Below are 25,776 nucleotides of genomic sequence, written 5' to 3'. Positions count from 1 at the left end.
AGAAAAAAATATTCTGGAGATCCTTTATGTAAAAGTGCAGCAAAATTTTTTAGATAACATGCCCAAATTGGACACCAAATTTACACTGAGTTCAACTACTTTGCAAAGAGGACCCAAGTCACATTTTACAGCACAAAATCAAGAAATTCTGCTTTTAAATATAGTCAAACCTGTACCTAGACTACTATCTTAAGGAGATGTAATTCCAAATCAACTACAACATTACTGATAACTGTGATCAATTACAATTATTTCAAAGTTTTTACTATTCGATACTGGTTGACAACCTACATTTCACATTAATCTAGCAAAACCACACATTATGTAATATTTTTAGAGAAGCAGATTTCTTGAAAAATTCCAATTTAAAGAAGTTAGATGGATATTTAGTCTTTAATGTGGGTGAAAACAGTTCTTACAAAAACTAAATTAATTCCCTTAACTGATTCCAGAAATAATTATTGTCTACAGGAACTTGTCAACTAAAATAAAATTGAAAGCAACCCTAAATCTTCTACCTAGACAGGATTTTTTAAAGTAAGCTGCAAAGCTACAACTGACCTTTATTTCTGATGGGAAGGGTTGTGGCGACATTAGCAGGGGGTTTGTCAGGCTCCTGGGGTGGGACGACCATGGGCAGTGCCTGCACTGGTACACGAGGAGCCTAAAACATTGGACACTAATAGATTACATTTCTTTTCTTCCTATATGCTTAATATTTATTGAAGTATAACATCTAGTTAACAAATAGATAGTGTTACAAAAATGGCATGCATAATATATATAAAATACTGTTTAACACCTTTTGAAATGTTGAGTTCAGTGCCACTAGTTGTTAACAGTTCCAGACTACTATTAATATGGGTCCTAAGCACTTCACTTTCCTAGGCCATGTCTACACTAGCAAGCTTACAGTGGCATGGCTATACTGATACAGCCGTGCCGTTGTAAGATCGCTCATGTAGCCGTTCTGTGCCAACAGGCAAGAGCTCTCTGTAGACATAATAAAGCCACCTAAAAAATCAAAAGTAGCTACATTGGCAGGAAACACTCTCCCGCCGACATAGCACTGTGCATACGAGCACTTATGCCGATGACTTTTATGTCGTTCAGGGATTTTTTCTCACACTCTTGAGTGACATACATTATGTAGACATAAGGGGTCATGTAGACATGGCCTTAGTATAAACAACAAACATTCTAACAATTTAAACATCATGAACATGGTAACCCATAATAAATCTGCAGTGCAAATTTAAGTCACAGTTGGCTGCAAATGAAGGTTAAAAGAGCACTTCTTACTGAAGTGTTTTGGATTGTTGAATTCTTCTTCCTTGTTTTTTCATTAAAATTGACAGATTGAGAGGAAAAAGGCAAAGAATTACCCAGTAATGCTACCAAAGGATTTTCAGTTTGCACTTCAAATTGTTGCATTTTTTCAAAAAAGCCCATCTAGTAGCCTACAAAATGTGCTAAACCTATGTTTCCAGATATTTTTCATAGTTTATTTAGTGCATATTTTAGTACCTTAACTTTCAACAAACTAAGTATGAACACACAGAAAAATGAAATCACACCCTGAATTAGCTCTTGCATCTTACCCTATTTAAATCATGGGATGGTGGGGTCAGCTGGGTGGCATCAGGTGCAGGAGCAGAAAGCAAGTTATTTGGATAATCCAGCAGGTAGCAAACCACACTAGTATGACCACCTTTAGCTGCCTCTATCAACATAGTTGAACCATCCTAAAGAGAAAAAAAAGGAGCACACTACTTTAGAAAACCAGGTGTCCGAGAAACATTACATTATTTTGTTAGCTTAGAGACACATCTCTACATCATATATTGAAAAGGCATGTTGACAGGCTCACTGATAATTTTGTGTGTTTTAAACAATTTTTAAGACAATTAAACATTTTTACAAGAGTATCTTAAAACACAAAGGCATTAACATTCTGAAACTATGAGAATTACATAGCAAATTCAATCTAATTTCTTGGTGCAAGAATTCATGACTTCCTGTAGATAATACACTCACTCTCCCTCAAACAGTGCTATACACTTAGGGCTTGCCTTCACTACCACGCTAAATCAGCAGCGCCGATTTACATCTGGTGAAGACATTGCGTCGATGGGAGAGCGCTCTCCCGTTGACGTAATCACTCCACCTCAACGAGAGGCGGAAGTAGGTCAGCGGGAGAGTGTCTAAGTTGATGTAAGTTACGTTGCTCAAGGGAATGGTTTTTTCACATCCCTGAGAGACATCACTAACATCAACTTAGGTGGTAGTGTAGACAAGCCCTTAGTGGCAAGGGTTCTCTTGGACGATAAGGATTTGATTTAGCACTATCAGAATTTTTAATTTTGAGAGTGATTGCTATAAACTTTCATTACATGTATGTCAGTTTATTTAGTCAGCCCCTACACTTATTTCAAACAGTAACAAGAAGATTAGTTCAGAAGACAAGGAGAAAATACACATGCTAAAAATACTTACTTTCAGTCGGTGTGTAGGATCAGCTCCATGAGCTAGCAGTAATTCCACAACTGCCAAGTGACCTCCAGCACAGGCCAGCGACAATACTGTATGATCATTGTTAGCTGTGGTCCTATTCACATTTGCTCCTTCAGTGCAGGAAGGGGAAGAAAGAAGGATGGTGGGGGGAAGAAATCACTTCATAAAAAGATGAACTGTAGCACTTGTCTTTCACCCATTCCTGTTCTGGAATCAATACTTAATTCCACATATATTAGACTAATATGAAACAGCAGCTTTAAAAATAATTAAATGCATAAATCAACTTCAAACGTATTTGATGGCCAGAAATGTTAGAACAGACACACTGACTGTTACATAATATAGTACTGTATTCAGCAAATTTGATAATATGAAATTATAACTGTTAACACAAAAGTCTCATCAGCTACATAATGGATACAAAAAGGTTACTTTTACTAAATAACACAGGGAAGATAGCATAAATATTAACATTCCCAACCAAGAATGTGAATGTGTCTATATTACATGCATGGACCTAATGTGATTGTGCACATGATGCTCTTATTCAAGATCTGTCAGCAATTTTGTTGTCAAAGTGCCTCACTTTATGACTGACATGCTGCAGAAGCCCTTCCTAGTCACGGGCAAGCAGTGATTAATTCCAACTGTGCTTTCTCCCATTCACATCTGCGAAGGGATGATAATGGGGCAGGATTAGGGACAGCAGGCCAGTCAGGTTCCATACGAGGAGGAGAGGAAAACTTGTAACTGTAGCTGCTTGGGAGATGGAAGTGGGGTTACTAAGGAGCAAGAATGACCACACATACCATTGCTAAAATTAGACTCCTAAATCAATATTTAGGCACCTGATTTTTAAAAGCGTTGATCACCCATTAGCTTCCACTATCTTCAATGCAAATAAAACACTAGGGCCTAAAGAAGGGGTCTAATTTTCAGAGTTCCTAAGCCGTACCACAGCTACCAATGAACTTAATGGGAACTGCAGGTGACCGGCACTGTTTAAGTACCAGGTACCTCACTTTAGGTTGCCAAGTTTGGAAGTCCTAGTCTCCATAGCCTAATGGCTTAAATATTCTAACTCAAGGTAGAGTGATTAAAATAACTTGAATGTAATTGGAAGCAAGACTATAATGTCATTATAAGTCCTATAATCATTCCATGTTCTTGTAAGAAACACTGTCAGTTTTATATACAATATGTCAATTGTATGGACAATCAGGAGGATCAAATATCTTCTATTTAATAAAAAATAGATCAAACATATGAGCAGCAACTCAATATCAGTACATCACAACATACAGTGAAGTTTCTCATGCACTGCCTGCGTTGCAAAAAGGGGCATGGTTAAGATAAATGATGTCCAGAACCATAATTACATTACAGATAAAATTAAGCATAAAAATGTTATCCTAGTACTAGCACCTATATTTAAATTACTGGAAATCTATATAGAATATACATTACATACACCGTTGTCTTCAAGTCATAATTCTTATAAAAGCATCAAAGAAAAACTTCATGAACTCACCTTTGCTAATCAAGAACTGAACCGTGCAAACATGACCTGCTCTTGCAGCTTTCATTAAAGGAGTTCTTCCACCTTCTGATTCATGTTCCTAGACAAAATATGAAAACAAGCTTACAAGATTATAAAAGGGCAAGTTTCTAAAGGGATCTAAATCCAGCCTGCATTTTTCAACTGAAATAATATTGTCACAAATGACTACATTTTGATGTTTAATAACCCAATAATATCCACAAACTGACTGACTTAACTTGATGACATCCGTAGAACAGGGATAATACCAACCCACCTTTGTAAAGAGCTCGGAGATCCTCAGATGAGAAGTGTAAGTATTAAAATGTTCAGATTGTAAAGTCCATTTTTAATTTTTGGGGGCTTTTTTTAGGAAACGCATTTCCTTATTAATAAGCTTAACAGTTAACTTCATTTTATGTGGAATTATTATAATGCTATACAGGCATTCTCAACAGATGCTGAACATGGCCAATGTCTCGGTTTACCTCAATCATCTTTATTCCATTACCTAAATACAGTTTAATAGTTGCTATTGAAGGGGGGGGGGGGAGAATAAGGTTTTTCACTTCTAGCATAACAGAACCAGCTGTTTTCTGGTACTAATCAGAATGTGGAGTGGATCATTTCTGCATTTTCATTTGAAATGCTTCAAATAAATGGACACGGCAGCAGTATTTTTCTGGGGTTGGAACAGCTTTGGAAGCCAGCCTAAAGCAGTGGTCTCCAACCTTTTTATGCACAAGATCACTTTTTGAATTTAAGATCAACCCAGGATCTACCCCGCCCCGTTCACTCCATTCCCTCCTCCCTGTCACTCACTCTCCCCCACCCTCACTCACTTTCACCGGGCTGGGGCAGGGCGTTGGGATGTGGGAGGGGGTGCAGGCTCTGGGCTGGGGCCGAGGGCTTCACAGTGAGGGGTGCAAACTCTGGAAGGGAGTTTGGGTGCCGGGGTTATATGGTCACACCGCATCTAATCTCATAGAATTCACTGGACATTTCATGAGTTTTACTTTTTATTAGTGTCGTTTGTGGTTTATAGATCCAAAATCCTTCAGGGACTGTCACAAATCAGTGTTAACATTCTCAACTGTGGGGTGTGCATTGGCTAAACCTGGGACAGGGGGATGGGGTGCAGGAGAGGGTGAGGGGTGTGGGCTCTGGGAGGGAGTTTGGTGCAGAAGGTGGCTCTGGGCTGGGGCACAGTGTTGGGGTGCAGGAGGGAGTGAGACGTGCAGGCTCTGGGAGATAGTCTGGTGCAGGAGACGGCTCCAGGCTGGGGCAGAGGATTGGGGTGTGGGAGGGGATGTGAGGTGCAGGCTCTGGCCAGGAGGCGCTTACCACTGGTGGCTCCCGGCCGGGTGGCGCAGCAGGGCTCAGGCAGGCAGACTGCCTGCCTGCCGTGGCCCCACACCACTCCCGGAAGAGCGGCTGGCTGCTGGCATGTCTCTGTGGCCCCTGAGGGCAAGAGAGGCAGCAGGTTTCTGTGTGCTGCTTGTGCCTGCAAACACTGCCCCCGCAACTCCTATTGGCCGGTTCCCAGCCAATGGGAGCTGCGGGGACAATGCTGGGGCAGTGCGCAGATCCACCTCCCCACAGACCACAGAGACATGCTAGCAGCCATCCACTTCCGGGAGCGGCATGGGGCCACAGCAAGCAGGTAGCCTGCCCAAGCCCCGATTGACTGGCAAAGGCTCCAGGATCAGCCAGTCAATCACGATCAACAGGTTGGTGACCACTGGACTAAAGCATTTTGAGAGCTGCTTTTAGATAATGAAATAATCATTTTACATCAAACTGGGAAGAACCACAAATTCCCACGTGGTTAACAAGCTACACAAAACTGCATTTAGAGAACATATTTAAAGTAAAATAAAGAAAAGGAGAATTTAAAAACCAAGTTTTCAGCAATTAACATGGGTTTAACATCCAGTGCTCACTATATTTTTTATTTCTGATTTATAATGATCATCTAAAAGTTAATTCCTTACCAAATCTGCACCTGCCTGAAGTAAGACATCTGCTACATCAGTATGGCCATTTTCACATGCATATGTCAGTGCTGTGTCACCTGTTGCTGTTGTTGCATGCACATTAGCCCCTGAAAAGCAGTAATGAACATGTAAGCTTTAAAACAATAGTCTAAAAATATCCAAGTATCTCTATGTTCCTTAACAGAACAGATTGTAAAGCTCTAACATTTTCTTCATCATTCAATAAAAAAAATTGATTAAAATATTCCCTTAAAGATTTTATCAGCCATACTCTGAAATGAGTCACTAAAGATACAAGTCCCCTCAGAATTGAAGTTTGAACTACTTATTACTCTCCAGTGGTAAACATATATCCAAAATATTAAATAGTCTAGAAGAGTTACATAAATCACTACAGAGTATCTACAGAGTCTAACTTCATAATGCTGCTAATGAAAGTTTATCAACATGGGCACAGGTACCCTATTCAAGTAAACAAACTTGTAGCACCCAACTAAGCAGAACAAAAAATGACTCCATACCTGCAGCTAATAAATATTTAACTAGCTCCAAATGACCCTCTTGAGCAGCTTCCATTAGAGGTGTGGAACATCCAAGCTCTATATCAGCTCCTGCCTTAATAAGAAAATCAGCAACCTCCAGAAAACCTCCACAGCAAGCTAAAGTTAGGGCAGTTTCCTGAGTCTCTTCTGTCTGAGCATTGATGTTTGCTCCTTCCAAAACAAGAAACAAACCCCACCACCACCAAGATCAAGTTAGTTATTGAAACAAATGTTAAAAAGTTAATTTCTTTAATGGAAGACATGTAAAATGTAAAGCTGATTTGACTACTCTGTTTCAAAGAAAATTCCGGAAGTAATTTGAGACCCACATAAATATAACCATCTCTGACTAGCAGAGATTGCTCATGTGATCTCAGTGAGCACTCTTTTTTCTGTAAGATTCCAGAGGCATATTCTCCAAGTGGATCTATGCAGAGGCCAACTTGGAGAACCTAAATTACATACATTGGTTATTTAGTATATAATGCTATTCTGTAAGATACATTTTCAGATTACCAGTTGCTCATTTACTTCTCACTGATTAATCTGAATTTATTTAAGGTTTTTTTTTTTTTTTTTTATTAAAAAGGTCAGGATGTTGCATCTGGGAGAAAGACTATTTGAATAGGAAAAAAAAATGAAAAAAAAAAAACAGTGCTGTAACTAGTTTTTTTAATTATACATTGACATTCATATGTCTAGATGCCCTGATAGTATTTTCAAATCTACCGAGTAGACACACTGTTGTAGTTACCTTGACCTAACAATAATGCCACCATCTCTTCATGACCTTCTCTGGCTGCTTCCATTAGTGGTGTATATCCTTCATCATTTACCTCCTCCAAGTTCGCCCCACGTTCAATTAATAATGCTGCCAGCTCTACATGTCCGCCACAGGCTGCCAACGTTAATGGAGACTCAAAGGAGTCGGCAGGCATGTTCACTTGAGCACCACTGTCAAGGAGTAACCTAGCAACTTCCACATGGCCATCCTAAGAATGCAAAAAACGCAAGATGAACAAAGCACAAATACAGGCAACACAAGCTTTGCCCTGACAACTAGAACTTGGCTTAAAGATCATACTTCAGTTTATGTATATTCCAGTCAGACCCAATGCATTTTATGGTTGGGATTTACAACGGAGTCTAAGGGAACTAGGTGCACAAATCCCACTGAATTTCAATGGTCTTCTAACGCCCTTAGATATTTTTGAAAATCCAAATAGCTAGAACAGATGAAGGGAGTTAAGATTCCCATTAACATCAACAGGAACGAAATCAACCCTGAAGTATTTTCAAGCATATTCAAAGCCTCAAATGTAAAGGTATTGCTACATTATGTAGCCCACCCAAAAGTTAAGTGTGTGGTTCACAAATTAGAGAACTTAATACAGCATATGCATGTGGTTTACTATGTACAGAACTGGAAAGGAGAACTGGAAAGGACTGTATGCCTTTGGAAATCCACTACTTGTCACAGATGCCTTTTTGGCTTTATCTTAATTTATAGGCTGGAGTCTTGACAGATATTAGCTGCCTTAGTTATTGTAAATCATTCAGGAAAACCATACATAGCATTTTCCATTTAGAAATGGGTATAACACCTTTCAATGAGTGAACCTTCAGCAGGACCGTTATCAGATTTTTGCTTAGCCAGACAGCATATTTTGACTGCTTGTAAGTTTCTTGCTATACAATAAACTTATCTAAGAACAATCTTTTCTCCCAAAATATCCTGATTATTTCAGCTTTTACTTTTTTGAGTCTATTACAAATAAAAAATAATAAAATGGGTATGTTAAATCACACAGTAAGCATCCATCCAATTGCTCTGGCTTCTCAATATTAACATTAGCATCAGTATCTCAAAACCAAAAACGAACTGCCTACATCCTTCAAGCCTTCTAGACTTAATTAAAAAATTTGAGCACCCACTCCTCAATTCAATCATTTGCAAAACTGCTTAAGTAGATATGATCCCGCCCAGGTCTGTAGTCTTTACAGTTAATTCAGGAAAGGGAAGACTAAACTAAGACTTCAATGAGGATTAGGGGCATCATTTTACAATCATCTTCAGACTGACAGATTTATAATATGAAAGGATTTCTTACATCAAGCGCACACATTTACGACACCCTCCACCCCCACTTTACATGCTAGCTGCTTTCCAATAAACAAGATCAGTTCCTGTCCAAGAAGTTCACAATCTAAGGATGAACAGAGACTAGGCAGACATGGAAAACACATACATTATGTTAAAAAAGGGGGTGGGGGGAGTATTTAAAGTACATTCATAGTAGAACTGGGTCTCTGAAAGGGACATAAGGGCCTTACTCCCCTCTACTGTTGAGAATGAGTTCAGGAAAATTCCCTTTGCAGAAGGGCAGACTAGAAAAGGCAGGAGATGTTTATGTCAGAAACTAACAAAACCATTCAGCACAGGAGAGGAGGCTAGTGGGTTGGGGCATGCAATGTAAAGAGAAGCGAGACTTCATAAGCTGGGATGGCTATATAAAGCTTATTTAGTTATACTGAGTTTTCAAGAAGATAAGAAGCTTGAATTTGATGTAACAAAGGAGGAGCTAGTGGACAAATTCAAAGAGGTAAGTAACTATCATCATCAGAATGGGCAAGGAAATTAACTTTGCTACCACACTAGATGCTGAAGTTTAAGCTTATTCTCTCTCTGCTTTGATTTTGTTCTTCATTTGCATGTGAGCAACACAATGAAACTGAAAAAAAAATGTATTGGAAATTTTGTCAGTTTCTCTGTTTAAGAGGGAATGGAGAGTCATGATACAGCACAAAAAAGAAAACAGCTATAATTTAGGGAAAAGGGAGGGGAAAAACAGTCTCAAGCAATTGCTTCCTTCTTACTATTTAGCAGGAAACCTTGATACAACATTCTAATAACTCCTTCCATGTACAGAGTTATGTGTATCTGCCCACACCCATCACTCTACTACGGAACTAAATTCCTGCAGCTTACACATCATTTGACTTGGGATAGGTGAGGTCCATGTTGAAGATTACAAACTAATCTTTGGTGTTGCAACAGGATAGGTAAATGGAAAGATTCTGAAAGAGACCCAGATTTGTTGGAACTAAACCCGCCTGGATAGCTACTCTAAATTTAATCAAAAGTGAAAGTCAAATAAATCCATCAATATCTTACATGGTGAATGGGATACATAACAAATATTATTAATATGAATTATACGCTGACAAACAGATTCCCTAAACTATCATGCAAGAGACCTAAGTCTCCAGACTCCAACAGGGACAAAGATGAAGCTTGAGGGAAAGAACGGTAATCTTCTCTTGGATAGAGGCAGCTGAACAATTAATATTGTGAACTGTATGGGTCATAAGTCAACAAACCACAACCATAGGAACTGAACACTAGGTTAGACCAAGCTTGTGTGTGATATGACTTTCACTGCTATCCCTTGGATGATGGGCGATTGTAGTTGTTGCCAAAAAAGTTGACAAAAATAAAATACAGCGTAAAACAGATGATCACCCACATCTCATTTATTTTTTTAACCAAACTAACTTTGAAGGGCTGTAGTCGCCTCTGAGATCTCACCTACTATCACTGTCATGACAGATTATTTTTAAATGGCTATGGAGTCATGTGATCTAGAGCCACACTTTTTGTAAAAGAGGAACACATGGAAAATGGAAAGTCTACACATGGCAAGTTTTATTTTTTTAAACGAGCTTCTCTGAACTGTAGTAGCATGTGCTGAATGCCTTCAGTAACCAGGCAAAGATAAGCATTTAGCATACAAGTTTAACATGTAAGAACATGTATATTTTAAACTTATCTGTTAAATGCACATTTTAATGTGACCACTGGGAGCGTTCAGTTGATATTATTACAGTTTAGGGTTTCCTGTGAGAAGATTTGAAGGTTATCTTTAAGTTCAAAGCTCTTCTTTCAAGCCAGAGTGACTGTAGTTAAGATATGAGCCTGTCAATCAAGTGTAGTAAAATACTACTCACTTATTTCAAGACTTCTTTGTGCAGGCCTCAGAAATAACCGAATTCTAATATATTTTATTGGAACATGGCCAACAAGTGCTAGCACAGCAGACAAAAGTGTCACTCAGTACAACATATGACTATTGTGAAGCATAAAATGAGTGCTAATTTAGATCATTCTGCTTTAGAAAAGTATTGTCTTAAACCATGTTTTCTTTACCCTCTGTTGAGTATGGGAGAGATAAAAATAACAAGGGACAATGAATGGACATATATAATTTAAATTAGATTGTGTACCAAATAGACAAGAGGATTGTTGTTTTGTGGATCTGGAGAAATGCTAATTATGCTTCCATGCTACAGCAATGTATTTGTTTCTTACCATACAAGCCTCCATTAAAGCAGTGTGCATTTCATCTGTTTTATGCTCCTGGTCTGCACCTGCCTCCAGAAGAAACCTCACCATTTCTAAATGGCCTAAATTGAAAATACATAATTAATAAAAACCTCAAAACCTGTTCAACAAGTCACATTCCTCCGTTTTGTGCATGTGTGTTCATAGACTGAAACACAGCAGAAAGGTTTTAACATATGTAGTTAAACAACAAAGGACTCAGTTACAATATCATAAAGAAAATTACTTTGGAAATCACCACTTCCACCTCCCATATTTTTAGCAAGGGTAAAAATCAGATTTTTACTGTAAACATCATAACCCACATTATCTAATCACTAAAATAGTGTACAAGTGCAGTATTCCATGTGATATGCTACAAGAATGTTAAATTAATAGCCCAAATTTCATATCGCTTTATAGGGACTTCAGACACTGTCCAGAAAGAATACTAGACTAATTGGTTTAATCCTAAATTTAACTGCAAGCATTCTGTGAAAGGCTGCTGTCCATCTATTTATGAATACTGTATGAGACCAGCTTATAGAAAATATTCATTGTATGACAGTACAGAATTAATTCATTGTATGCATAGGTGGATTTAGTTTAACAGCAGAGTCCTAGGAAACCAGCAGAAAGGCAGCACAATGTCTCTAAATGAATAACCTCCTGGTAAATAGGTCAATAAATTAAGAGAAAACTCCTGAGATTATCTGAGCAGATGGCTACTTTCCAGCTCCAGCCAAAGTACACAGCTGTTTTGGCAAGGCTGGGAGCCTAAAGTTCAAAGGGACACTACCAATTAACTCATTCTCCAGAAGGAGGGACAGAGTTATTTGGGCCTGCGGGAAAGGAACAGGCTGATGCACACACAGGCCCTCTGGAGGGGGTTTCAAATGGTTGGGCCTTCCTAAATGTCCAGGGGATGGTAACCCATGGGTGACAGATGTGTATAAACAGTTTTCAAAATTCTCTCTCATGTTTCTGTGTTCCTACTATTTAAGATTAAACAATATTTTGTTTTAAGAAAGTGGTCTTGTCAATCTATGTACCAGTGACCCCAAAGGGAAGACTGGCAGGGGCTGAGCCCAGACTGACTTGCTAAGAAAAATCACAATTGCTATACAATAAGCAGCAGCCCAGGACCTTTTATAAGAGTGGGAGCATTGAGGGATTGAGAGGTGAAACAAGAGGCTAACGCCTGAAGAGGGTTCACTCAGAGACCAGAGAGGGGTCCAAAGGCACAGCTGGGCCTGTACCTGTGACACAATCCATTTTCAATTTTTTAGTAGTGAACTGGGGGGTGAGGAGGGAAGAATTCTGCAAGCCAAGACAGCAATAAAAAATAGTGGTAACAACAGAGTCACACACAGGTTTTCAAGCCTCAGACATGAGATCTGAAAGCAAATTAGAAAGCCAAAAAAAGTTCAGAACCTCCAAGAAAGAAAGGAATACAAGACTGAAGGAGCACTTTGAACACAGTCACCTTGAACTCCAAGTTCTTTCCTATGCAAAAGAGTGAGGAGCTGTGTAACTACCAACTTGAGCTGTTTGCTTTTTACTCTGCTTCCAAAGCTCATAGATCAGGATTCAAAATCCAATCATACTGCTCTGTTATAATTCATTTTCAGAATTTTCCATTACTACTTACTCTTTTCTAAACACCATCAAAAACTACATCCCATTACCTAAGGTAACAGAACAATGCAACAGGACCAATCAGAAAAATTTAATCAAGAATATTAGAACAAAATTAACCATCAGCCAAATAACTCAGTGCTCAGCTGCTATGCTGATGTAGCCACGTAAGTACGTAGACTACAGACCAGACTCTAGAGAGCACAGATCCACCGTAACTACTTCCGTGAAACCGGCCTTAAGTAAAACCATTTGAGGGACCAATTAGTTCATTTAACAGCTGTGGCCTTCTTACAGAAGTAAACAAGACTTGCATTCCATAGGTTTGGGTGATCTAATAGAGACAGCTGCTTAAAAGGGAGGCAGTGTTCTCCAGTGGATAAGGCACTGGAACAGGACTCGGAAGACCTGAGTTCTCTTCCTGGCTGTGCCACTGGCCTGGACAAGTCACTTCCCCTCTGTGGCTTAGTTTCCCCATCTATAAAATAGGGGTAATAATACTGACCTTTGGAAAGCGCTTGGGATCTACAGATTAAAAGCACTACATATAAAGGTATTAAGGGTCTTTTCTACATGTTTCATTGAATTATAATAGTGAACTTGGTGCAGAGCAATTATAATAAACTATTACAAAATATTTTGGTTTTCCAATATCGTTTTCTCCAAATAAGGGCTTAATCCTCAAGCACTTGTAGAAATGCTTTTCATATTATGTTCCACAAGCAGCTTATTTTCAGAAGCTAGATACTTTTTTTTTTTTGGTAGTGCGCAGTAAATAAATCATTCCCCTGATTTTCAGTTAACAGCATTTCTTCATGAAAGTTTGCACTTTTACTGGTTATTTTACTGGCCTAATAAGATTTAAAACCTTATGTAAATAAATAAGAGATAAAATTAGGACCAGATTCCGATACACTTACATTGAATAGCATCTCACTCCATAAGTGGGCCCATTGATTTTAATGGAAGGTACTAAATCAGGGTTAAAGGATCAGATGCTGGTCCTTAATGAATTGCAAAATCTATACCTATCTGTCACCATTTAATTAATAATTTTAGGTTGAATCCTAAAGCTTGTTAAGGAAAGCAAGGTTTTTTAGGAAAATTTCTACAAAAAAAAGTAAAAGGCTTTAATACTGATACTGCACCTTTGTAACAAGCCAATGTAAGTGCACTCTCCTTAAATTCATTGGAATGTGTATTGATTCCTGCTCCATTTTCTAACAGCACTCTGGCTACTTCCACGTGTCCAGCACTTCCTGCTTCCATAAGTGGAGTGTGACCATTTTCATTGTGGTCCTCAATGCTAGCGCCTGATTCCAACAGCACCTTCACAACATCTACATAGCCCCCAGCACAGGCATATGTAAGTGCTGTGTTGCCTAGTACCAGAAGAGAGAAGAAACAAAACCAAAAGTTATTCAGATATTTTGTTTTGGCAACAGGAATTGTTTCTACATCCCACTTACCCTCAAACCCCATTTCAATACTTCACAACCATTTTTTAAAATGTCTATAACATTTTCAGGTTATGGCTCAAGAAACAGTACAATTAAAAACAACTTTTCACATGTATAACAATGCTGAGAGACTAAAACCCTGAACTTCCCCCTGATTGGGGGGAGGGAATGAAATCACTCCCATTTTTCTCCATGTGAATCTGCAACTTCTGGCATGACCCATCTCCACACTGATAATTTAATGGGCGGTGTGAAGAATGTGTTATTTTCAGTTTCAGTCTAGTGATATTACTCTGCACAAAGGAAAGCAGATGTTAGATCAATTAAGGAGTGGAGTGAACTGCCTTAGATAAGATGATTTCAATACTTATTCCCAAAGTGTTAATTTTTAGTATCCAGAGCTGGAATCAGCATATTTTCATTACGTATACTTGTTCTCATTCTTTTATGCATCACAGATAATATCAACATGAACATTTCCCCCCGCCCTTTTTTTTTTTTTTTTTGAACGGGAGTGATAATGCTACTCTACTTTCTGACAACTATTTGGTAACGAAAAAATTTCCTACTCTTCTAATGTTTATTAATAATTTCTTGACAGCAACATATCTGTAAATCAATTCATAACCAAGGCTTCAATAGTTAACACTCTACTGCAGGACTGGCAAAGACACTTGCAGGTACCCAAAAGTAGTTTCTCTAAAATACAGAATTAAAAACAAAATTTATCCATGTAGTGAGGCGGTGTGGCTCCCCGCCGCCCCGGAGAGGGAAGAGCCTATCCGGAGGCCGGAGTGGGCACAGCTAGGGAGCTCTGAGCCTCCCCTCTGGAAGTATAAAGGCTCGTCCTCAGAGCTCAGTAAGGCCCCAGCCGCCGGAGAAGCTAGACGCCTCCCATCTATCCCGCAACTGGGAGAACCCCGCTCACCCACTACCCTGAGGAGCCCATGGTGCAGGACCCCTCAGAGGACAACACACTGACCCGAGGGGGAGTTGGGAAGTAGCCCGGGGGCAGCCGACCCTAGTCTGGCTGCAACACTGCCGGAGCCCAAGTCAGTTCGTTGCGGCCGGGATCCCCACTGACTCAGCAGCGGGTCTTCTGCAGTGGAGTGGGAGGGCCTGCGTCCCCCCTGCCACCCAACTCGTGGGTGGCCGTCTCCCCTTCTCCCAGGCCTGCGGAGGCTTGGGCCTACTGTTGTTGCCCGCCCTGACCCAGGGCCTGGGCTTACGGTGTTTGTTCCAGTACCGCAAGGGCTGCAGAGGAAGACTCTGTGGCCAGACTAATTCCCCCGAATATCAACTGTGTGTAGGGAGCTGGTGTGGCTCCCCAGCGCCCGGAGGGGGTCAAGCCCTGGCAAACCCTTGTACAATCCATTTATGAAGTTATGCACTGAAACAGATTATACACAAAATAAAATCTGGCAAAAGAAACCTTCTCACATTCACCCTTTGTCCAGCCAATCTCTGCCAGAATTCAAGCAAGCAATCATTTGCAACAAAGCAAATAAGTAGTCAATAATGAACTATCCAAATTATGCTCAAAACAGTATAATGTAGTCTTTGTCATTGTCTTCATAGATTTCTGCTTCAATTTCTTTCATTGCTAAGGAAATTTCACTTTTGAAACTATTCACTGATTTGGGTTTCCAAACACCTAACATTATCTACATACCTTTAGGGAAAAGATTATAGAATGTCAAATGGATCAATGGTCACAAAGAATTATGCCTATACTTTTTTAATGTAGATTGCTCATGCAATTAGAAATATCTAATGATTTCCAAGCCTCTCCAAACATTAAAATAAAAACAGTTGGTAAGTTAAATGTATAGCAAAGGTATGTCTCCAAATAGAACTTCAATTTCGTCATCTGCTTAATACAGTAAATACCTATCATCTAATTTGTATTCATGATAATACACCTGTAGTCTCTCAAGTGGCATACAACTGCAGTGTCCAGAGTCTAGAATTATAGGGTGAATCCTGCTCTTATTTAAGTCAAAAGGAGAGCTATCATTAACTTCAACAGAGCCAGGATTTCACCTATAGCTCCTGCAATGCTCTAAAGGTCCAGGCAGTCACATAACTCATGGTATGGGTCCCAAACCCATGAAAACTATCAAAATTTCTGCCACTTACAACCCTTTGGAGATTTTCAAGATGTGACTGATACGGCAATTTTCTCAAAAATATCATTGAAAGACCTTATTGTATTAAGTTTATGTATTATTGTAGACTGAGATTGTATGTAACCTGGGCGGGGGAAGAGTGACAGATGTGAGACCTGGGAGTTCAATAGAGTATATTGAAAATGTGTCACACAGGTATGGACTTTTGGGACAATAAGTGTAAATGGATTTCCTGGGGAACCCCTAAGGAAGAGGTTAATGCAAATTCCTAAATCCAAGTATGCAAATACCCAGCCTTTTGAAGTTACTCAGACAAGGTCATTGTCTCCTGGTTGCCCGTCACAGGAGGCCAAGATCGAAGACCTGGGCTGTTTAAAGAAATGACTGATTTGCCCAGTTGCTGATCTGGATCTAAGACAAAAGCATTTATAATCATAGGGAAAACCCAGTGGTGGGTTTTGAAGGACTAAAGCCTATCACAGCCCTACGTTGGATTGGGAGTGTCCTCTGGTAAGCTTTTTAGTCTCTGTGTAGGTTCTTTTATTGTTTTAATGTCTTCTCTGTAATGCTCTTAACTTAAGAATGAATGTGTTTGCTTAGAAGGAGCTGTGTAGTAACTTATAACTGCAGGCAATGTTCTGGTCATAGTCCAGAGACAGAGCAACAGAGAAAGCAAAGCACAAGTGCTGGCCTTTTTAGGCAATCTGGCTTGCTGGGGATATCTCATTGAGGCAGGGAGCTATGCAGCCTTGAAACCTCCGAAGAGAGTGAGATGTGACTTTCTGCCCAAGTGAGGTGATGGCTAGGAGCCATAAGCCTAAAGTGGATGTCCTTGGTGGTCCATAGAGGAGGAAAAAGCAGGTGCACTTGCTCTGAAACTGACACATGGCACCTGAAAATCATGGTACGTGTGGTTTCACTCAGGATTTTTTGTAACGTACACATTGTGGTCTATAGTCTACTGTTTGGGCAGGAATGAACTTTATCACCACTTGCAAATGAAGATGGAGTAACAGTTATTGCAAAAGTGAAAAAGGCAAATGTAAACTTCAACTTCCTGTTTGATTCAGACTAGCAACACTGACCATATGTCTGGAATCAATTAATATTTTTCATTTCTCAAAGAAATAGGAAAGCAACAGGCAAACACACTGGAGGGGGGAACAAACAACCCACTCACCAGAAGGACATCAGATGCACAAAGACACAAAAAAGGTAAGAGTTCCTGTGACACAACACTCAGACATTCACTCTTCATCATGGCACATTTATTACCTGTTGATGACTGAGCATTGACATCAGCACCATGAGCTAGCAGCAACTTCACAATTTTGACGTGTCCGCCATTAGCAGCAGCCATTAAAGGTGTTATGTCTCCTTTAATACCTCGGTCTTCTACGTTAGCATGCATCGCCAGAAGAACCTTTGGCAGAACGGGCAATAAGTGTTATTGTAAGATGCCAAATGCTCAAATTGTCATAGAGCTTAAAATTAAATTCTATATACAATCTCGTTTTGTGAACTCGTGTCTTGTAAGAGTTTATTTCGAATGTTATACAGATGCTCCCCAGGTTACGCAAGACCCGACTTACGCAAATCTGCACTTACGGAAAAAAGTTCCATAAGCCAGAAATAGGATTTTTGAGTTGTGGAAATTTTTGCGTAACATACGGGTATCCGTTTCCAACTTACGCAAAGTTCGAGTTACGCAGGGCTTTCCGGAACGGAACCATTGCGTAAGTCGGGGGGCGTCTGTATATACAAAGTGCCTGTTAGCAATGCAAATTTTTTCTAATGAAGCAGAGCTTTCATCTGTTGAAAATGTAAGTAACTGAAATGTTACTTGGGCTCTGTAACACCACAAAGGCCAGACAGAGATACACCAGTACAGTACTTTATATACTGTGTAAAAGATAGCATTGAAAACTAACCTGTGCAAGCTCATAGTATCCAGCTGAGCAGGCTAAACAAAGGAGACTTTCCCCTTCTTCTGTGTGCTCGTTCACACTTCTCCCTTCAATTAGCAACTTTCGCACAGCATTTACATCTCCTTCTGAACAAGCTTCTGCCAAACTGCGGCTAGTAAGGTAAAATCACATTATCAGAAAATGAAATTGTAACTACACTTTAAGCAGTAAAGAAATACCTATGTGAGTAAAGTAGAAGTACTATGCTCTTTTCAAATACAAACCTGACCTGTCATCATGATGCAGTCAATACAAGACAAACACTAGAAAAGCGTGATGGAAAAAACACAGGAAACCATAACGAAAATGAAGGTTGAAATACAGTATAAACATGTCCTTTGAAAAATCAGAACTCTCATGAGCAGTTAGTGCTTCTGCCACTTTAAGTACCGGTAAAACAGAATCCAGTACAAACATTTTCAAGCCCATCATGTAGCATTTTAGTTTATCAAACTTCCTATATTATATATATTATATATATATAAAAATAGAAACAAGGAAAAGTCTAGGTGATGGAATAGCAGCAGTGTACAGTCATAGGTCTGACCATTGCCCCAAGTGAACCCTGCCACTGATGTTTCTAATCTGAACCTTTATACCTCTATGCAATAAAAATTTAATAACTTCATTGTTTGCTACAAGTTCTCTCTGCTATAATGCTTTCATTTTAAGGAAGGTTTATGTGGCAATGGCAGAATAGCTAGCAGCCAGTCTAACCAAAGTTCTTGTTATATCAGGTGAGAAGGAGCCTGACATAGGACTTTCGGGGAAGGGGGAGGAGCGAAGCGGGGAAAAGGGAAGTAAGGTTTGGTGATAAGCAAGTAGGAAGAAATTTTCAGGAGAGGAAGCAGTACACCATGATATGAGGACTGCTGACTAAAAGGCTGATTTGGGTGGAAAGAGATGGCCTGCATTGGCATCATGTTTTGCCTACTCTGCAGTGTCTATCTGGTCATTTATGAGCAGGGATCCTAGAAATCCATTTGCCAAGGAAAAACACAGAATACGCATTTTTATAGAGAATCTTTAGCTTTTACATTTTGTGAAAAAATAAAATCATATGTTTAACTACAGTGAAACCCCGTTTATCCAATCTAACTGGGACCAAATCGGATAAGCAAAAATTCAGATAATCTGGAGAGTTTCAGCCTCAGCCTCCTGGGGCTGAAGTTCTTTGCCCATTCTCCAGATTATGTGAATTTTTGCTTCTCCGACCTGGCTCTGGTACCAGCTGGATTGGATAAACAGGGTCCCACTGTATAGTGTGGCTAGGGAAACTAAAGTTCAGCGTTTCATTTTAAATTGCAGAAAAATGCAGATTTTTATGTTTTTTTAATCAGAGAATTTGGGGATTTTTTTTTAAATCACGGAAACTAGGAACTCTGCTGATGAGGTTGTCATCTACCAAGCACTGTGATGATTTATTCAGGCAGAAACTATGCAGGCTTTATTCCTGACATACCTCATACAATCAATAAAAGCAGATCTGGAACACAGAGATGTGTGTCCATGTGTTGACACAGTTTTCTCTGATTTGGTTGGGCATCTGAATAATTGCTACCACAACAATATGAAAGCTATACGTAAATATTGAAAGCACCTCAATCGGGAAATTGGAGGATACACGACTGACCGGCAAATGCATACAGTATGGCATGGAATCATTACTAGTTCTGACACCTTACTGTTTCTTGGAGATGGGGTGTATCTATTGGACAGGGGTCAGACGATTTTTCTCTCAAACACAACTGTCAATATTTTGGAACAGAAACACTGTGTGATTTCTCTTGATGGCCTTGCTACCTTCCAACCTTCAGAAACGTGACCAGGAACACCGCATTGTAACATCGTTGTCCTTCATTCCAGGCACAACACGTGAGTCGGGTTAAAAGAGGGGAAGAAATAATTTCAACAGAAATGTCTGTATATCAGGAAGTGAAGATTTCAGCTAGATGCGTTCACTATTGTACCCAGACCCCCACACTACAAGCTGGGGGCAGGCTGGACAGGGGAACCCCAATGACTGGATCAAGGACATAGCTGCGGGGGTGTGCCAACACAAGGCTGGTGGGGCCCAGATGATTGTGGGGAGGGGCTGGATCGGTATGCAAACTGCAGGACACGATATGTGTAACTGCCTAAATGACTACTAACTCCTACCAACATCATCTCTCTTCCTTTAAAAAAATCAAACCCACCCCAAAACAGGAAATTCAATGGCAAAAGACTACTTTGATGCAGAGTTCAGGTTGCTTGGTGATATGACATCACATTCCAGAATGCTGAGTTGAGCAAAACTCAAGCTTCTGAAAAAAACAGCAAATGCACAGTTAAGGTTGCCCAAGAAATCTTAACTCTGCCCTCTTTCAGCTGTGCTCCAATATGTCCCATTAACACACACAATATTACTTTACCTATCCCACAGTTGCTGAAATGTCTAAGCGCTTCACCTCCTTGTAGGACCGATTCTCACCCACGGGATTCCAACACACACTATTAAAAGGACAAAACATTACAAAGGTTGCCCATGCCACTTTCCCTCCATTCCGCTGGAGATGGCAGTAGCCAATGGGAACTATGTGCATATACTCCAGCGTGGTGAGTGTGTCAGATGGGGGCAGCGGTTGTGCCTGCTCGGTCAAGGTGTGTTTGTGATCTGAGGAACAGAGTGGAATACTTTGAGGCGTGTTACAGAGCTGTGATTATGATATGAGGAAATCTGTATTTTGCATCTTTCAACGTGTAAAAGCAAAAGGAAGAGCTGCATGTGCACCTTTAGTATCCAGTATGCATTGTTTCAATGCAGAATTGTGTAGGCTCTGTCAGCAGCAGGGCATACAGCTTTTATTACTAAGGCTCTTGTCTGCTGTGAGATGGAATATGAGAGAACTAATGCTTTAATGATGGTTAAGTGAGGTCTTTAAACCACAATTTGAGGACTTCAATAACTCAGACATAGGTTAGGGGTTTGTTTCAGGAGTGGGTGGGTGAGATTCTGTGGCCTGCATTGTGCAGGAGGTCAGACCAGATGACCATAATGGTCCCTTCTGACCTTAAGTCTATGAATCTATAAGTGAAAGTGTAGGTTTGAGCTATCTGGTGAGTAATCACCAGGGAGGTGCACAAGGCTGTGAAATGGTTCTTAAATTGTACCTGTGAGAATCTAAGAAGTTGGCTAAGGGCATGTCTACACTGCAATTAGACACACATGGCTGGCTGTGTCAGCTAACTTGAGCTCACAGCATAGCCCGCAGGAGGGCAGGGTCCTGGGTCCCAGAAATAGGACCCCAGCCTGAGCACCACCACCACAATAAACCAGCCTCTTAGTCCAAATCCCAGGAGCCTGAGTGAACTGACATGGGCCAGCCACGGGTTTTTAACTGCAGTGCAGACATATCCTAGTGCGAGTGTGTGTACGTGAGGACCTAGAAGCTCCGGAATCCTATAGTGCCAAGGGCCAATTTGACTATGTGCATATTGAGACGTTGCTCTAAGAGGCTAGAGGGAAGGTGACAACTCCCCTTCTGTCCTTTAATAGTATTAGTTAGAATCTTGTGGGTGAGAATGAATGGCTCCTAAAAGGAGGTGAAGAGCTTGTACATTTCAGTACCTGTGGGGTTGGCAGAGTAAGGGTAATGTTTGTTAATGGGGCATACTGAGGCACTACTGAGTTTTTTGCCATTACATATGTATTTCAGTAGTGCTTTGAAGCCCCAACCAACACCATGGCTGCATCATGCTAGAGGATGTACAAACACCCCAGAAGACATAGTCCCAACCCTGAAGAGCTTGTATTCTAAATAAAGACGACTAAGTGTGAGACAGGGGTGTAACGTATACGCAGAAGACTTGGAACTGAGACAGATTAAGGGACCTGTCCAAGCTTCTACAAGAAGTATGGCAGAGCTGAGATCTGAAGTACTTCCCAAGTCCCACTCCTTTGCCCTAACCATAGGGCCACACCCTTCCTGCCTTAACTTAAGAAGTCCATAGAAGGGACTTGATCTTATTTCTTCCCCAACCCTCAAATTAGATATTTTCCTAAAACTACTTCAGCACCATTTATATTAACCGCTTTCTTTTAAAAAACAAACAAAAATAAGAAAGTGGGCAACAGAAAAAAAAACACGATTCCACTGGTTTCAGGAGTCATTATCTCCTGAAGAAATTTGAAGAGGAAAGCACACTACTGTAGTAGGCTCTGAGCCAACTAGATTTTGTTTGACATTTGAAATTATGTCTAAGACAATGAAATAAAAATTTTCCTTGAATGCGTTAACCCTTTTAGTACTGATGTCCCTAAATTCCCAGTATCCCATGCAAAAGCATTTTGCATTTCCCACCTGGAAAGCATTTAGTGCCAAATGGATTAAATAAAAAGTCCAAAGAATATGTTCAGAATTGACAATCCGAAGCCAGTTCAATCTCAACAACTATGTCATTGTTGTATAGCAAAAGAAAGGGGACAGCAATATAGAATGTGTTTTAAGTGGCAGGGAAAAAAATGCAAAAGATCTATTTACTTGTCCGTCTGCCCTGCATTTGCTGTGCTTTCCGCTCTCATTCGGGTAAGTGCAGCAGCAGCTTCATCCAACGCACAGCTGACCGAGGAAGTCAGTCTACGAAGCACCTCAGGATCTGCAAATGCTTTACCATCAGCGGTGGATAATTTGCCTATTCCTTTCATTCCAATTTATGACAAGTGGATACATACACACATCGAAAAAGGAAAACAAAAGTAACAAAGAAAGTGTAAATTCAGTCCATACAATATGTTAGCAGAAACCATTCCAATACTGATTGCATCGGGAAAATTTCAGGTACACTGGACATTTTTGTTTTTTAAATTACTTTAAACAATTTGAACAATAATCCTGTAACATAGCTGCATTCACACTGAAAGCACAAAGGTGACAAGTCCCTTAAAACACCGACCAGTGAGTGATTTTAAGTTACTGAAAACTATGCAGCAAATGTTTTTTTTTCCCAACTGCATTTCAAAACAAGACCTCATTCAGCAATTTGTACATTCCAAGTTTTAAAAACTAAAACTTCTTTTTAGTGTCCTAAACATTTTTTTTTATATAAAAACAGGCATTCTTCATTTGTACCACCTCTGGGAGACAAAGAGTTATACAGGTTTTTATACAGCTTTCAAGAACAATTTCATCTCTGATCTGAGACCAAACCACCCCAAATGAATATTCGTGTTCTAATTATTAAAAATAGTATGTTTGTTTCAGGAAGTGAGAAACTTTAAGCTTTAAGTTCTGCAAGTTCTTTAAGAACTGCATAGAGCCCTGTGGTGGAGGCTGCTCAGAATTTGTGCTCCATCAGCACTTCTCCCTGGAACACTAGTTTCACACCCTGACTGGCTAGCCCCACTCACTTTCTGAACTGCACTGAACAGCTCTATATCTTCCCAGGGGAGAAGAAGTTGCTGACAAATATATGTCCCTCACTGTTCTAGGGAGATTTTCCACCAGTGGGGACCCACTGCCTGGATCCTGATGGCACAATGAATCAACACCATTAAGAGGTTAAGCTTAACACCAACTTTGCAAGTAGATACGTTAAGCTTTTGGGGATGACTATTCTGTTTATTAAAGTTTGCAATGTCATTTTTGTAAGGAACTCAAATATAAATAAAAATAAGGAAAAACTGAACTGGAGGCTACTCTACTACAGGAGAACTACCTTACAGAAAACAAGAGGCTGATAAATAGTGGGCACTGATTTCTACTTACTTCGCAGTGACAGCTAAGAGGGTAGCCATCCTTTCCATTAAAAAACAAAAATAAAGCTCATAGAGAAGATATAGTTGAAGACCTAGAAAGGAGGAGTCTTAACCAAGGCAACTACAGAAACAAAACTAAAATGCAGGCTCTTTAGTTCAGACAGAGCACTTTCACTCACTCTCAGTCAGAAGTGTGGCCTTGCACGTTGGGAATAATTAAGAAATGGGAGGTAGGGAAATTAACTGAGCTTTACTAATATCATATTCATATGATATTACAAATAAAATAAGGTGGAGTTCTGGAGTCAGAGAATGATATCAGGGCATTTTTTTCCATGCTTTTAGAAAGGTATGTATTTTAATTAGGCCCATCCCCCCTGCAAAATAATTTTCACACCACTGAAAGTTCACACTGCATTAGGCCCCAAGACTGCCACACTTACACCTGAGGATTAGTACTTATGCAAGCTGCCCCATTATGGTCTCAGGAATAAAGGTGGCAGGACTGAGCCCTTAAGAGACGTGAGTACTTACCTGCAGCTTCAAGTAATGCTTCTAATCTAGCTTGGGTTTCTGGGTCTACTGTCCTCAAGTCAGCACCATCAGCAGTACTAGACAAAAGCAATTTGGAAGCAGTCTCCAACATTGGATTTTCCAAATCATCCTGATCCAAAATGAATGACTCCACCTGGAAAGAAAAAAAGAACACATTAGCCTTAACAAAACTCCAATCCGTTAGATGGACTCTAATTTTAAAGTCCGCATTTTTTTTTTAATTAAAAGGCGCAGTGATTTTCTCTTAACAAATAAGATTTTCAGAAGCACTTGTGTTGGCATAATTCTGTTCCCTCTGAGATTACTAGGAGTTTTCCTTCCATGGAAGGAAAATTAGGCCAATCCTGAACACTTCTCAAAATTCTACACAATATATTTCATAAATTAAAAACTCTAAACATTGTTCTGCAATTGGTAACCAGTAGATGCCACTTTACATTCAATTGTTTTAGGCTTAAGTCTTAATTAGCATTAAAAGTTGTGAACCAAAGTATAAATGCTGGAGAAATTTACATGGACATAAAAACATCAAGTAACATTTTAGATTAGATTTTACCTCCTCAGAACTACCACTAGTATTAGTCATGAATTCCCACAGAAGTTACTGTATATTTCTGAGATATCTGAAAGCTATATATTTAAAGACATAAATGTTCTGTATGCTATACAGTGCAACAAATTAATGGAATACGATTAATATCCAGATAAGAATATGGAGATATTAAAACAAAAACCAACATTAACAAAAACCCACAAATTCAAGGGTTGTAAGGTCTTCTCCAGATTTTGCGGTTACACAGAATGGAATATGACTTTTAAAAGTGGCCTGGTTTTCAGAGGTACTGAGCACTTCCTTCTATGAGACGCGTAGGTGTTCAAAACCTCTGGGGAGGAAAAAAACAGACCGGAGATGTCTACCTCTTTTGACTGCAATGGTAGCCCTTATAATGTAAATCAAACGGTTGTCCATACGTGCCAGACAATTGTATTAAGTGTGAGCTCACTGGAGTGAGAATTCTGAAGCCTTATTATGATCACTGGAGGGCCAGCATTACCATTTAATTGCTGATGGGGCTACTAAATACAGCAGAGCTTAGTTAGCATGAGTAGACTACCTGCACAAATCCTACTGTTTTATTGATGGGTTTTATTGATGGGCTGAACGGTTTTGAATAACACCGCTGAATATTCAAAATAAATATTTTCTATCCAGATTTCTGCTCTTTTCAATACACACTGTGAACTAAAACAGCTAATTTTCACTAATCAATCCAGTTCAATTGTTTTTCCCTCCCCATTAAAAGCAGTAATTT

At 39.7% G+C, this 25,776-nt stretch overlaps 1 protein-coding gene across 4 annotated transcripts in view; it reads right to left on the bottom strand.

The window, feature by feature from the left end:
• The window catches only part of ANKRD17 (ankyrin repeat domain 17), a 119,665-nt gene that overhangs the window by 50,979 nt on the left and 42,910 nt on the right, over positions 1-25,776 (bottom strand). For all 4 annotated transcript variants that reach the window (XM_045018795.1, XM_045018796.1, XM_045018797.1 and 1 more), the window contains exons 2-14: positions 24,443-24,596; positions 22,695-22,851; positions 18,136-18,283; positions 17,480-17,627; positions 13,764-13,997; positions 10,966-11,060; positions 7,351-7,588; positions 6,576-6,767; positions 6,052-6,161; positions 4,049-4,136; positions 2,497-2,624; positions 1,602-1,745; positions 562-664 (exon numbers count right to left, since the gene is read on the bottom strand). In XM_045018795.1, the coding sequence (XP_044874730.1) occupies positions 562-664; positions 1,602-1,745; positions 2,497-2,624; positions 4,049-4,136; positions 6,052-6,161; positions 6,576-6,767; positions 7,351-7,588; positions 10,966-11,060; positions 13,764-13,997; positions 17,480-17,627; positions 18,136-18,283; positions 22,695-22,851; positions 24,443-24,596 (1,939 nt within the window). The remainder of the gene's footprint in view (positions 1-561; positions 665-1,601; positions 1,746-2,496; positions 2,625-4,048; positions 4,137-6,051; positions 6,162-6,575; positions 6,768-7,350; positions 7,589-10,965; positions 11,061-13,763; positions 13,998-17,479; positions 17,628-18,135; positions 18,284-22,694; positions 22,852-24,442; positions 24,597-25,776) is intronic.

Source organism: Mauremys mutica, chromosome 5 (genome assembly GCF_020497125.1).
Source record: "Mauremys mutica isolate MM-2020 ecotype Southern chromosome 5, ASM2049712v1, whole genome shotgun sequence".
Taxonomy (NCBI): domain Eukaryota; kingdom Metazoa; phylum Chordata; order Testudines; family Geoemydidae; genus Mauremys; species Mauremys mutica.
Note: the sequence above shows the minus strand (reverse complement) of the source record. Positions and strands in the feature narration are given on the sequence as shown.